Source organism: Lepisma saccharinum, chromosome 15 (genome assembly GCF_977018435.1).
Source record: "Lepisma saccharinum chromosome 15, izLepSacc3.1, whole genome shotgun sequence".
Lineage (NCBI taxonomy): Eukaryota > Metazoa > Arthropoda > Insecta > Zygentoma > Lepismatidae > Lepisma > Lepisma saccharinum.
Window position 1 is genome coordinate 30,106,238 of NC_139243.1, and position 14,455 is coordinate 30,120,692.

Below are 14,455 nucleotides of genomic sequence, written 5' to 3' on the forward strand. Positions count from 1 at the left end.
TAGTCCGTCCTACACTTGTCTGCATTGTAAGTTTTAACCCATCATAAATTTTTAATTGATTTGTTATACTATTACCATCCCGATGGCGTAGTAGTGACATTGTCGACTTGTTGATTGACTGATTTGGTGTTTTAAGTCAACCTTATGCACAGTAAGGCTAATTGGGATCCGAACCACTGTTTGCCTCCACCAGGTATCGAACCCGGGACGCCTTGATTACAAGGCGACTACGCTCAAGTGGTCCCTTGTTCTACAGCTAGTGTTCTGGATTTCACTTTAACCTGTAGATCCAGCTCCAATTGGCTTATCTGTGCATAAAGTGGATTTATAGCAAAATTCATAGATTTTTATTTTTGTTTTGTAAAAATTATAAACACAGTAATCACATATATGTCTCATAATATTTATTCCAAAGCATTTAGTACAGAACGAATTCGAAGAAGCGTCAAACTCGAGTAACATTTAGGTTGGAGATTTGTCCTGTAAAGCAGACAAGACATTGAAGCTCTAGTCACTAACAATGTTGCCAGAGTTTGAAGCCGCATCTCGTATTATTCTGTACTGGTTCAAACTATCAATTTACAACTTCCTATTAAGTTTATGACGCTCATCTGACTCCTCCGATGATGAAGAGGAAGATGAGCTATCTTCGCAGTCACCTCCTGATGAACCACCTGAAGAACCTCCTTCTCCCGAGGAACCTTCTTCTCCAGAACCACCGCCTGAGGAACCTCCTTCACCAGAACCACCACCTGAGGAACCTCCTTCACCAGAACCACCGCCTGAGGAACCTCCATCACCTCCTTCTCCAGAGGAACCTTCTTCTCCAGAACCACCGCCTGAGGAACCTTCTTCTCCAGAACCACCACCTGATGAACCTCCTTCACCTTCCTCTCCAGAACCACCGCCTGAGGAACCTCCTTCTCCAGAACCACCGCCTGAGGAACCTCCTTCTCCGGAACCACCGCCTGAGGAACCTCCTTCTCCAGAACCACCACCTGAAGAACCTCCTTCTCCAGAACCACCGCCTGAGGAACCTTCTTCTCCAGAACCACCACCTGATGAACCTCCTTCACCTTCCTCTCCAGAACCACCGCCTGAGGAACCTCCTTCTCCAGAACCACCGCCTGAGGAACCTTCTTCTCCAGAACCACCGCCTGAAGAACCTCCTTCACCTCCATCTCCTGAGGAACCTTCTTCTCCAGAACTACCGCCTGATGAACCTCCTTCACCTCCCTCTCCTGAGGAACCTTCTTCTCCAGAACCACCGCCTGAGGAACCTCCTTCTTCAGATCCACCACCAGATCCACCACCGGAGGAACCGCCTTCTTCAGATCCACCACCCGAACTGCTTTCATCTGATCCAACAGAGCTGTCGTCGTCAACTCCTGATACACTCAGGCTGTCAATGGCCACTACGTCAATGTCTGTGCCGTTTCCTTGAGTTCCATACACCCATATCTATAAAAAATGAAACCACAGATAACTAGGGTGTACAAAAACGTACATGAAATACTTCATGGAATGAAGTATATGAATAAACGTACATGAAATGATTCACGAAATGGTTTTAGCATTTCAGAACAATTCAAAATTCTCACAAAACTTGACTTAGAAAGAAAGTGTTTTAACTAGAGATATTGAAGACAAATTAAAGAACATGAAAAAACTATGAAGCAAAACTGATGCAGTGATAAAACAAATGAAAGAATACGAAAAATATGAAGCAACATTAACGTAGTGATCTAGTGAATATTGGTGAAAATGTATGAGTATAGACTTATTAAAGGAGTCTGAAATAAATAATAATGTAACATTTAGAAACCTATTTTCACACAGTCTTGTACTGTGCAGAGAACATCGATTGCAATATATTATTTTGGCACTATTTTCTCGTAGTCTGCTGAGTGTATTGCTGCCATCTACCAATGGCCATTACAATGATTCTCGCCTTTCTAATGTGCACTTTCTTTTGCTAATAAAAATTTGTCACGGTTAGAAAAATAAGCACTTCTGAACATAATAGGTGCATCCCGAATTATAATGAGTTCTAATAGCTATTGTTGCTGTAATAATTGTAATTTATTTCGATATGTATCATCTTATATTTCACAAATGTAATTAATTTTTTTGAAGATTTTGAATTTAATTAAATATATTTAACTGGAACAAATGAATCAGCCTACCTTACACTTTCATCATCCACCAACAATAACATGGCTAGGTTTATGCTCATATGCTCAATAATTTCTATAACTATTTTCCATATTGTATGAAAATCAAACTTATTCCTTAAACGTTAACTGCATATTTAAGAAGCGGATGAACATTTAAACATATTGAACACTTCTTCTAATCTATATAATGATTTACTATATACTGTAAGTTTGTTACATAATGATAATAAATGTTATGAACGGAAATGTTGATAGATGAAAAGAGGCAATGTTGCACATGTAACATCGCCAAGATTGTTTTGAACTCAGAATTAGACGTGCAATTTTTCTTGAAATCTGAAACACTGAAAAGAAAATCGAAGCTGAATTCGTTTGACTACACGGCAATAATGAATTTATCCATTTGAATATATGACAATTCACTTATTTTGGATGGAAAGAATAAAATAGATAATTACCTCCACTGGCTGCTTGAGACCCGCCGGAATGTTTGCAGACGCTGTGTACCACTCGTTAGTCGTGGGGTTAGCCTCGGCGTACAGGTCGAGGATGATCTCCTGGTAGACGGGATCGTTCTCCAGGTAGGCGACCTGGACTCCGTCGGCATTGGGGAGGTAGGCCCTGGTGAAATATGTGACCGTCACCTTACCACCATTTGGTAGGTTGAGTCCGGGAGTGTTCATTGCGGCCCCTCCGGACACCTGCTTCAGGAGGTCCACCACAGCCACTCCATCGTCAGCTGTTCCTGGGATGGGGTTCTTCTTGTAGCTCCTTATGTCGCCGATGCTCGACTGCTTCCAGACAACGGTGTTGTAGGGGTTTTGCACCAGGCTTCCCAGACTCTCCTCGAAATCCCAAGTGATGGTCTTGGAGTGCACTGTAGCCAATAGGCAGAGGGCGATGAGGGAGACGAGAGACTTCATCTTGTCCAAGATGTCTTCAACCGTCTTCAGATACCTTCTCTCGGGACAACGCAGCCTTTTATATTATTATTTCTTGTCAGGTATTATGATGTATGTATAGCGGTCGGCTATTTTGAATTGATCTAGTATTATTGATCATGAAGGCATTTCAATCAATCACGTTCATAACTGATAATCTCAATATCGATTGATTTCTTATCTATTTATTAATTTCATCGTGAACATGTAGTTGACAATTATTTACATTTAACCTGTTTTGATCTGTTACACTTAGCAAGTAGAGCAAAATGTAGTAAGAAAGAGAAATAAAGAAAAAGGAGATACCGAGAGATAGAGACCGAGAAGAAGAATGGAGATGGAGGTAGAGGGAGAAAGAGAAGGAAGGAAAGAACATAAGATCAATGGAGAGAGAGAGAGAGAGGCAAATATTATGTTGTTATCAATTTGATTTATTTAATATCTCCTAATCTGTAATTGTTTTAGAAATGTTACCCTATCACTCTCAAAGGTACCAACAACTTGTTGCAGCCTCACTATCTTAAACTTAGCTATATCTTGTTTCATCATTTTGCACTAATTTGAAATGGTTTTCCAAGAGTAGACATATGCCAATCTATCCAGTAACACAGTATGACATAAATTATAAATACATTTACAATGGTTTAATTGTTTTGGTAATATAGATCACATCAAATATATAATACACAGTTCTATCAATTCCCCAAATTTTGTATATTTATCTAAACTAGTTTTCGAGATTCGTAGCATTATAACTTTATCGATTGTTGTCGTTCAATTGCTTCATCTCCTACATTGACAGACAAGCCAATAGAAATAATTTAAGTCGAGCATTTGATGTGTCTTTAATTATATTAAATGCTAGGTCTATTGTTGTAACTCACAAGCAATCAAATAGGCTGCTCAAGTTAGTTAGTCATGTGTTGAGTTATTATTTGGCATATCTATCAGAACAACAAATCTAGTTTTCAGATAACAGAAGTTGACAGGCAATAAACACACACACACACACACACACACACACACACACACACACACACACACACACACACAAACGGCGATCTCATGATATTTTTTTTAGCATTTGTTGATTAGTAATCTTAACCCTAGGGGGGGGGGGTCTTTCAGAAGATTCTTGCGACCACCTCTATTTTTTCGATTATTTAACTGCAAATTTTTATAAAAAAATTTATAAAAAATTTATAAAAATTAATAATTACATTGTTGCCTAAGATAGTCCAAATATTTCTGTTTTACTTTTGTTTATATAAACATAAATATAATGCAAATAGAAGGCAAATTGCACTCGTTGGGCCTATCTGGCGCCATCTTTGAATGCATGCCATTGCAAGTGACAGTGTATAATTGGCTGGTAATGATGGTAACTGTCGTAATTATTATAATTAATAAACAACTGCACCTGTATAAACAAAAAGCATTAATGAAAAATTATTATGTTTTGTGAGTTTTAGTGAATGGTAAAATATGTGTGACACTCATGCAATAATTGGTTATTAGTTTTTATTAGTGCCAGTAATTTTGAATTCTATTGATAAAAAAAAATTAGGCTTGTGAGCCCCACCTCGTAAGGCATTGGTAAGCTAGGGTTAATACGAAGAGGCAAACGAAATAATTCAGATTTAGTGACTTACTCGTGAACTGTACGGGGCTAGCAGAACCCTCTAAGGAAAAGGTAGGACGCACTGTCCCACAATGAAGAACATTAGGTGAAATGTAGACACACTGTCCCAAAATATAGAATATTAGGTTATAATGTAGGATACTCTGTGCATGCTGTCCCAAAATGTAAAGCAATGTAAATATAATACTGTCAGTAGGTAATATTAGCAAATTATGTGAAAATAACATGTTTGCTCTTAAAATTTAAATATTAAATGATTACATGAGTACAAAAATAGAAACTTGTCAATAATAAGACAATAATAATATGTGTTTTAAGTATGTGTGTGCGGGGCGAAACATTTTTTAGTGGAACTAGATCAGAACGGGAAATCAAATAATCAAACATTCGAGACGGGAAATGTTCATTTCCAAAGTTGAGTTTCCAGACATTGGGAAAATCTGGAATTCTACACGCTATATCCTCCCCAATCAGTGGCAGTCCGGTCATTGGGAGATGCGGCAATGACAAAGCAAAAATAATAAAAATATTGCTTTTTTAATATTTTAGAGAAGAAGTAAAGAGATAAGTCAGAATATTAGCATATTTGTGCGAAATTACTCAAGTGACACCATGAAACAGCTAGAAATACGCAAGGAGAGCTCAGTTCTACTCCCCGGCGCCCAACCGTCCCGCTACGTTTCCTGTTGAGTGCAATGGTGCCAGGTGGCGCAGGTCATCGCAGGAATTGTTCGAATCCAAGGTCTTTTTCCGCCGCTCTTGAAGGTCTGGTCATAAGAGACCTTTTTTTATTTTTCATGAGCCGGCCTCTGTAACGGAGTGGTTAGCACATGGCGCTACGACGCCAGGGGCTCCGGGTTCGAATCCTGGCCTGAGCATGCATATTTTTGAGTGTCCATTCATCAATTTCATCATATCATCACTCATCCCCATCTTCGCAAATTAGCCAAAAGTGGCACAAAAAGTAAAATAAATCAAATCACGAATTCTTTTTCGTGATACATGTTAACAACCACGGCAGGGTTTCTGTGACGTCATCAATATGAAACGTCTCAGAGTGTCTGCTACGTATATCCAGCACTGTAGAGCATGCAATGCTCTTGTTTTTAAGAGAAAAAACACATATTGAAGAACATTGCAACACAACTTACACACAATACATGAAAGTAATGGTGCATACAAAAAATATAAGTAAGCAAAAGCATAAATTTACTCACGGTTAGTGCTACAAAGAACTGAAAAGAGAGCAGTTCCGGATCCATCGTATTTCTTTCATAATATTTCTCCTTTTGAGTTTTGAATCCTTCGGTTCAAATACTACTATTTCGCAAAATGTTTTTGCTTTGCAAAAAACACATGTTGTTTTTGTTTACTATGCTTATAAATGATAAGACTGATCAAGATTTTTGTTCTCGATGTGACAGACATACTTACTCAGACGGAACCTGGGCCTCCCTGATGGCATACTGGTATCGTCGTCGCCTTGTAATCAAGGGGTCCCGTGTTCGATACCTGGTGGAGGCACATAGTGGTTCGGATCCCCCTTTAAACTGTAGTTCCAGTCCCGATTTGCCTTACTGTGCATAAAGTGGGCTTAAAACACCTATCCAATCAATCAATCAGACGGAATCTTCTTCCTAGCATATCTTACCTGCACACTAGGGATGGCCAAAAATACAGTGCCTTCAATTTAATATTGTATCCACCGGATTCCGTTAGGAATTTGTGCGGTACAATTTTGAATTCAACGCACTGTATCATGATTCCGGAAAATTAAAAAATCTCGATTCAGAAATTTTACTACTCGGAGGCAATCCGAATTTTGAAGAGAAAGGTTTAACAATTTTTCCATTTTTCAGGTAGAATTTATTATCTGCCTTATTTTAAGATCATATACTCTTAGAAAAAAAAATCCTCATTTGGTCATCCCTACTTCACATATCATTACGAACACTGTTATCATCATTATCGATGTAGCAATGGCGCATTTCTTCAGTCTCTTCTTCGGTGTAATTCCTAATCATTCGGATTTTGAATCAAGGTCGTAATACTATAGTAAAAATTTAGCTAACTCAAAATTTGTATTTTCAATAGGATTTGCTCTCTCAATTTTTCGGAAATGCATGTTACTTCTCTCTTCATAAACTTTTGTCTTCTCGTTTAATATATAAGAAACTAAAAGTTAAAATATACAAAACAGTAATTTTGGCTGTAGTATTATATGGGTGTGAAACTTGGTCCCTTACATTGAAAGAGGAACATAAATTGAGAGTATTTGAAAATAAGATCCTTAGGAAAATCTTTGGACCTAAAAGGGATGAGGAGACAGGTGAGTGGAGAAGGTTACATAATTTAGAACTACATAATTTGTATTTATGTCCAGATATTATTAGAATAATTAAATCAAGAAGACTTAGGTGGGCAGGCCATGTGGCACGAATGGGAGAGGAAAGAGGAGTTTACAGGATTCTTGTTGGGAAACCTGATGGTAAGAGACCTGTAGGAAGGCCAAGACGAAGATGGAGGGACAACGTTGAGATGGACCTAAAGAAAATCGGTAGAGATGGAAGAGAGTATATAGATATTGCTCAAGATAGGGACAGATGGAAGGCCTGTGTTGCTGCAGCCATAAACCTTCGGGTTTAAGAAGGCTATAGAGTTCGTTAGTTAGTTAATTTTTCGGAACTTCTCATCGGACGGAAATATATGGTAAACAAACTCAGAATATTTCGTTTTCTTGAGATATTATTATCAATCAGATACTAGAATATGAATCGCACAACATAACGCATGAACTTGGTATTTACCCTGCAGAAATATGCCCCCCCTCCCCTCCCTGGTTGAAAGATTGACCCTGGTGTTTAGCAAGTCTTGCGATTGTTTTCGAGAATTTCTGAAACGAAGCCGTAGTCACATTCATGGTCGTCGCCAGAAATTCTTGCAGGGGGGTCGGGCAAATGATAAAAGTTGAATAGTAGATAAGTAATAAGTATTATTGCCACGGTTATAAATGTTATTATACAATAATAAATAGTATAAAGTAAAAATAAATTTTATTCGAAATAATAATAATTATTATTATTAAAACCGTGAAGCACTTTGTTCTTTGGATGAAATGGTAGATTATAACCTTGTTGCTATATTTTTTACTCATTGTTTTCTATCCAATGCATTTTTACTTTGATTATTCTGTTGGAATACTAACTAAATGAACTGTTCTTAACAATAAGAGTAACAAACTTTCGGATTTCTTGTATCTTCAAATGAACGAAGTCAATTTCCAGGAGGGGTTCACCGACCCGTTCGACCCCCCTCCCGACGCCCATGGTCACAATGATACACGCAGTGGCAGGAACACTGTAAGTTCCTATGTCATTACAATCTCCCCGCCCCCCAACACAGTAAGAAGTAAGTAAATATGGCGTTGATAGCTTTTTGGAATACTAGACACAGGTATACTCGTGTTTTTGTAGGCCTATGGCACAGCATTGAGACACATTTGAAAACAACTTTCAAATTTGAGTTGGAGTAATTTATCTTGCGTGAGGACAGAAAATGATTATAAATTTCAGTCGTGTGGAATATATATAGCTATTATGGTTTTAGAAACTGAATCATATATTTATTTATTTATTGAAATTTCCAGTACAGCCGAGACCATTTGAAACCGGAAAGAAAACAACAGTAAAAGCAGTAGTGATAAAAATAAGAACAAAACAAACAATACAAAACAAAACAGTACCAAGATAAGCAGAGAGCAGTTTCCCAATACTTACGTACATTTTTTTGTAAGTTGGTAACAAAAGGCGTAACAGCTGAAAATATCAATTTGGTTTGAGATGTTATTAAACTGATTAGGAAACCTATGGAATCAAGAGCGTTGTATATAAGTGAGAGCCTGGGAGTTGCAGTGTGGAAAGTTTCCTTGCTCCGTGTTTTATGTCCAGGCACTCTGAGGGAGAGCTCGTGAATTGGGATGATACATCTCAAGTTTCCATTTTTAACCTTATTGATTGATTAATTGATTGATTTGCTTTATTTTACTTCCCCTTTAGTGCCACTTTTGGCTACTTCGCGAAGATGGTATGAAATTGATGTATGGACCCTCACAAACATCCATGCCCAGGCCAGGATTCGAACCCTGGACCTCTGGCATCGTAGCCCGATGTGCTAACCACTCCGCCACGGGGACCAGCTTTTATGACCTTATACATTACATTAGTACAGTATCCTATTTACCGGCGCATAAGACACATTTTTTAGGAAAAAGCTTTATTACTGAATATTATAAATAATTTACAGTATTCAAATGTAGTTATATGTACGTCAACTTTCAAGAAATGATTTACCTAATCTGACTAGAAAAGAATGCATTTTAATCTTCTTTGTCACACACCGCAAGGAAGCAAAGAAAAATCGTCTAACTCAGAACAGAGGAAATTTCCAGAATTGAGGGTAATCAAAAACTGAGTATCTGCGTGTAAGACGCGCCCTATTTTTCAGACCTATTTTTAAAGAAAAATGTATAATATGTAATATAAATTGACGGCTGAACTCATTTTTGCAATCAACGTTTTACGGTTCATATAGCATTAGGCATCACAACACTATGTACTTTACCGCATGGTTGGTTTATGAAATTTAGAACTTCATAAATAAAATTGGTTTGGAGTTATCTACCAAAAAACAGAAAGATAGAGAAAGCATATTTCGGCATATTTATTTGTTGCTGGAATCGGATATGACATTAAAAGTGCTCAGTACCTTTCCTCAAAATGGGGATGGTACCGAGGCGAAACGATACGAGAGTTACTTTTAGTTGTGAAGTGCAATTGATCTTGTATCAATCTAAGGTAATTCAATCAATCACGTTGATAACTGCTAGTATAAATAGTGAGTGGTCCTTATTAGTTCCAACTGTCGCAGGTCAATTAACCTTGTACGTGAATAATTACAGTGATTGATATCATTGAAACAAAAGAATGTGGGAGAAAGTTGGAATTTCACCAGTTCAATCAAATTGATGACAATTCAAATGTGAGATACTTCTTCACTTCGCCTTAAAAAAAGTTCGCACATTGCTCAATTAAGTTTGCAAAATTTCATGAGAACATGCCCCAAATACCCATTTCAACATATTTCGCTAATCGTCCACTGAATCTTACACATTCCTGCTACGGTTTTCGTTAATTGTCCATTTAGAAACTACATGTAACATATTCAAAATTATTCAGCTATTAATTACAAAAAAACATATAAACAATGGCGTGCTCAAGGCGAGGTTAGTGAGAATCTCAACCTACATTTCTTTAAAAAAAATTAAGTGTAGTAAAAGTTGGCAAAATATAGGGTTTACTACTAAAAAAGAAGGCATATAACCCCCTCCTTACATAAATCATGGGCACGCCACTGCTATATTAGGTGTATGAAAACGTAACATATAATGAACAATTAACATAATGCTGAATATTAAAATGATAACAGAAACATATTTTTTTATAATGTGTGTTTAAAATATTCAAACCATTTCAGAACTGAAGGTCACAAATAAATCATTAACTTTGAACAATTTTTCCGGACTATTTGAATTGAAGTTTTTGTTTTAAGTTAACTTTATGCACATTAAGGCTAATCGGGACTGGACCTACAGTTTAAAGTGGGATCCGAACCACTATGTGCCTCCATGGGGTATCGAACCCGGGACTCCTTGATTACAAGGCGACGACGATGCCACATCGGGGAGACCCTCGGAGTATTTGAATTGTGATATTGTTTGAACAATGGAGATAAATGACTTTCCCTACATGCAATTGCTACAATTTAAATATGCTATTTATAAGAAATAAACGAAATTTCGATTGGGATTTATAGTACTAATATGTTCGTGCCACTGTCCCCCTGCACAGTGATATGTCCTCACATTACTAGAAGATATGTTATATTTACAATTTTCTACCGCTAAAATTTAACAGTATGCGAAAGTGTGGGGCGTTACCCCCACACCCCTATATGCCTTCATGGCGTTGTGCTATGCACAGAGGAGCACTTTACCTTTTTTTGCCTGTTAATTTACAAAAACTGTATGCAACCGTTTTTTTTTCTTGTGAGTGCGTTGGCGTCACTTCCTTGTGGAATGAAAAGTACACATGGCGTCGCGAGCTGGAATATTAAACATAGGCATATACTCATGTTCCTGCAACGCTCTTATAATAATTAACATAAATTGCTGTGATAGAAAGAAATGATATGTGTTGTGTTGTATAATTTTAGTTTGACATTTATTTTCAAAGGGGGGCCTGGCCCAATCTTGACCCTATTTTCGAACTTTCATGCTTTGAGAGATTGTCCTACCTTATTATGGAGGCGAAAGCTATTATTTTGTTGTTCATTGTTTTATTACAAAAGTACCGGTGGTTTAATTTAAGATTTGTTGATAGCCTATTTGTTGCAACATTAGAAGTTAATGCTGATTATAATGCCTTTTCAGTTTTAGTGTCTATTATGACTTTCTTTCATTCTTTCTTTTTTGTAAATATCCTGCTTATTTGTTCAATTCATAGTGCATAGTAATCTGGCATCTACCACAATATTACTTTGTAAGTACAGAGAAGAATTTTCTGCTCTCTTCTACAAAAATCAGTTAAATAATGATTTGATTTAAAATACAGTATTCCAATATAAATATGCATTGTATTGAAGGTTATTAACTAATGCAAAAGTTTTTTTTTTTTTGAATGCCAGACGTAGATCCACATGTCTTAACATTAACAGCGCGTGTGTAAATATCAGTGATGTGCATCTCCGCATAAACAACGATAGTCTACATGCTACACGTAGACTATTTTATACACGTAGATGACGTAATCTATGTAAACAACATGGCGAGAGGTAATAACTTAGCAAAGGCAACCATGAAAGTAAAACAAAATTATACTGCGTATCAGTTGCTGATGTGTGAGGAGAACTTTTCAGGCTCGTTCTTCCAAATTCGAACAATTTCTCACCTAGGAAAGAAACCTAACATAAAATATTCTAGTGTTTTGTGGGGAAAAGACTAGTTTTGCCTCATGACTGCCATCTGTTGTCTTTCTTGCATACTATTTATCTTCTTCCATAGTTGATGATAGAAGAGAAGAGACATTTTGTTGTAAATAGGATTCTTGTCAGTTCGTTAGGAACTAACATAGTTGAAAATGTTACTTTCCTGTCATAAAAGCCTTGAAAATTAATTTAAATGAACTTTAAACTGTCTACGTAGTCTATGTAAACTACAACCCAATGTAATCTACGCGTAGATTACGTGTAGTTAACACATGTAGAAGTAAACTTATAGTGTACGGCACATCACTGGTAAATAGCTTCAATTTCCTATCTCACTTTCCGAGTAGTAAACTGTGCATATTTCCTTTCTTTATCAGTAATGGTTAATATTTATTTTATTACCCTTGCAGCCTTGCAATTAAGATATCAAACCTATTAAATGTGCAATTAAAAGGAGTTATGTGTAAATTTATTATCACAATATCGTAAACTAATACTCGTACAAGTTGATGCTGACATAAAAGTTTTGAACGATTTGTGTAATCACTGAATGCTTATTGCTGTTATTATTATGTGCGGTCGTGTACACTGGGATTTCCTAAGGGAAGGATATGGCCGTAAGGTGGGTTAAGTTTTCTTACTTGTGCGTTGAAGTTTCTTTCTTAGGTATTTGTAATTTTCTTATTTGACGTCACTTCCGCTATCGTTAGATTAATATCAACGGTGAGAATGTAGTATAATGATTAGATGAAATTAGTGAAGAAAGACACACACACGCCGATCCGTGGTGAAGGCGATACTCGAAGCAAAAATATAGATGTAAGAGATGACCCTCCCCCCAAAGCACCCAATTGCTCCCTTTCACGTACACTCTGTCCCTCCTATCTCTGGAGTAAGACTGCGCATAGAGGCAGATAAGGGATAAAATCGTGTGGGCAGAGGGAAGCAGTACACGCTGCTGTAATCGCTGGTAACTGGAGTCGCTTTCACCCCCTCCGCGCCGTTCGCTTGCTCAAGAGATAACCCTGACAAACTGTAGTAAACCTTGGACTGCGTTTTGCACACTAACTAGGCCATGTCGTCTAGACTCGCAACTTGTGAAATCTTCTATAGGACCTGAGTTGTGGCCTGTCCATTTATGATAGTGTGTCCTTCCATCAATTTCATTTTGTCACCATTCTTGGTCATCACAAAAAGTGGAAGAAAAGTGAAGTAAAATAAAACAAATCAAAAATATGATCGTAGCATGGATTTTTGATGAGTCAATGATTCAAAACGCTGGCGTAAGGGTAACGGGTAAGGGCCCCCACCCTATCCCCGAGAACGCAAGTGAAAAGTAAAATGTACATGCTTATACCAGGTGGCCAGAATTAAAATTACCCAACTCAGAGCCCTCTGTAGCTTGTTTGAGGCATCATAGAACTCTGAGATTTGGTGAATCCACTATGCAGACCATGGGGAAGAGGGTAGCGATAAAAAAAAAAAAATTGTTCAATTTTCCGCCACCAGGTTGAAATGTGGCACTGTACTTCCATGATGGGTTGTAATAATGACGTAAACTGCTCCAATTGGTTATGGATTTCCCTTTACCTTGCAATCTTGCAATAAACGAGAGATTATTTTCTCTCAACTTCCAGCCACTAACAAATGCCTTTCTAATTAATAACTCAGCTAAATCACTGAACGTGATTATTTGTACAACCCATCATGGAAGTACAGCGCCACATTTCAACCTGGTGGCGGAAAGTTGAACTATTTTTTTATCGCCATCCTCTTCCCCATGGTCTGCATAGTGGATTCACCAAATTTCAGAGTTCTATGATGCGTCAAACAGGCTAGAGAGGGCTCTGAGTTGGGTAACTTTAATTCTGGCCACCTGGTATGTTCGTACACATACAACCCTCCAAAATCAATAGAAAAGGACCTTAAACCAACAGAGGTTCCAAGACTGGCATATGCATTCATTTATTCATTTCTAAATGTTCTCTTCATTAAATTCATCTATTCCGCATTCATCCTCATCTTCGTGACCAGCTTAAAGAAGCAAAAATAATAGCTTGGCCACATGATCATCATCATGTCCGCTTTAATAAAAATCTGCTGTAACTTCAGACCTGCAGGAGACCATTCATTTTGCAAACTCGATAATCACTTTCAGATTATCAATTTCTAGATAGAAATAACCTTGTGAAGTTTGGTTCCCTTCCCATGATAGGAATGTTCCCTTTAAAGTGACGCTTGTATAGATAACAAGTCATATTTCACTTTCACTTGAAATGACTGTTTTATTTTTTAATCCAATCACCTTATATAACATTTGCAATATGGTAGCTTTTCTTCTTTCAATACTCGGAAGACAGCCACCACTCAAAACATTTATCTCATCCCCGTCATAAGATAACAACTATTCATTATGCTGGAGACATATGTATTGTTACTTTGCTAAATCACAGCAAAAGCTTTGTACCGAAGTTGTACATATGATGATGAAGTGCATTTCTTTCTGTTCACGGTAATTAATTATATGCCATCTGTTTTCCTTATTCCTTCATTCCATTCCAATACACATAGGGGAAACAGTATAGTAGAGATTCTGCCTATACACATATATTTCTCTGTTTTTGAGTCAATGTTTTAAAGCTCTTTATTTTCTC

The 14,455-nt window shown here is 37.3% G+C and overlaps 1 protein-coding gene across 1 annotated transcript; it reads right to left on the bottom strand.

Annotated features, from left to right (window-relative positions):
- Positions 1–389: 389 nt before the first annotated feature.
- On the bottom strand, positions 390–3,119 carry LOC145999655 (uncharacterized). Its single transcript, XM_083136785.1, has 2 exons — positions 2,636–3,119; positions 390–1,461 (listed from the first exon to the last, which is right to left on the bottom strand). Exons 1-2 carry the CDS (start codon positions 3,098–3,100, stop codon positions 580–582), a joined length of 1,347 nt encoding a protein of 448 aa, XP_082992911.1. The 5' UTR covers positions 3,101–3,119; the 3' UTR covers positions 390–579.
- Positions 3,120–14,455: the final 11,336 nt, after the last annotated feature.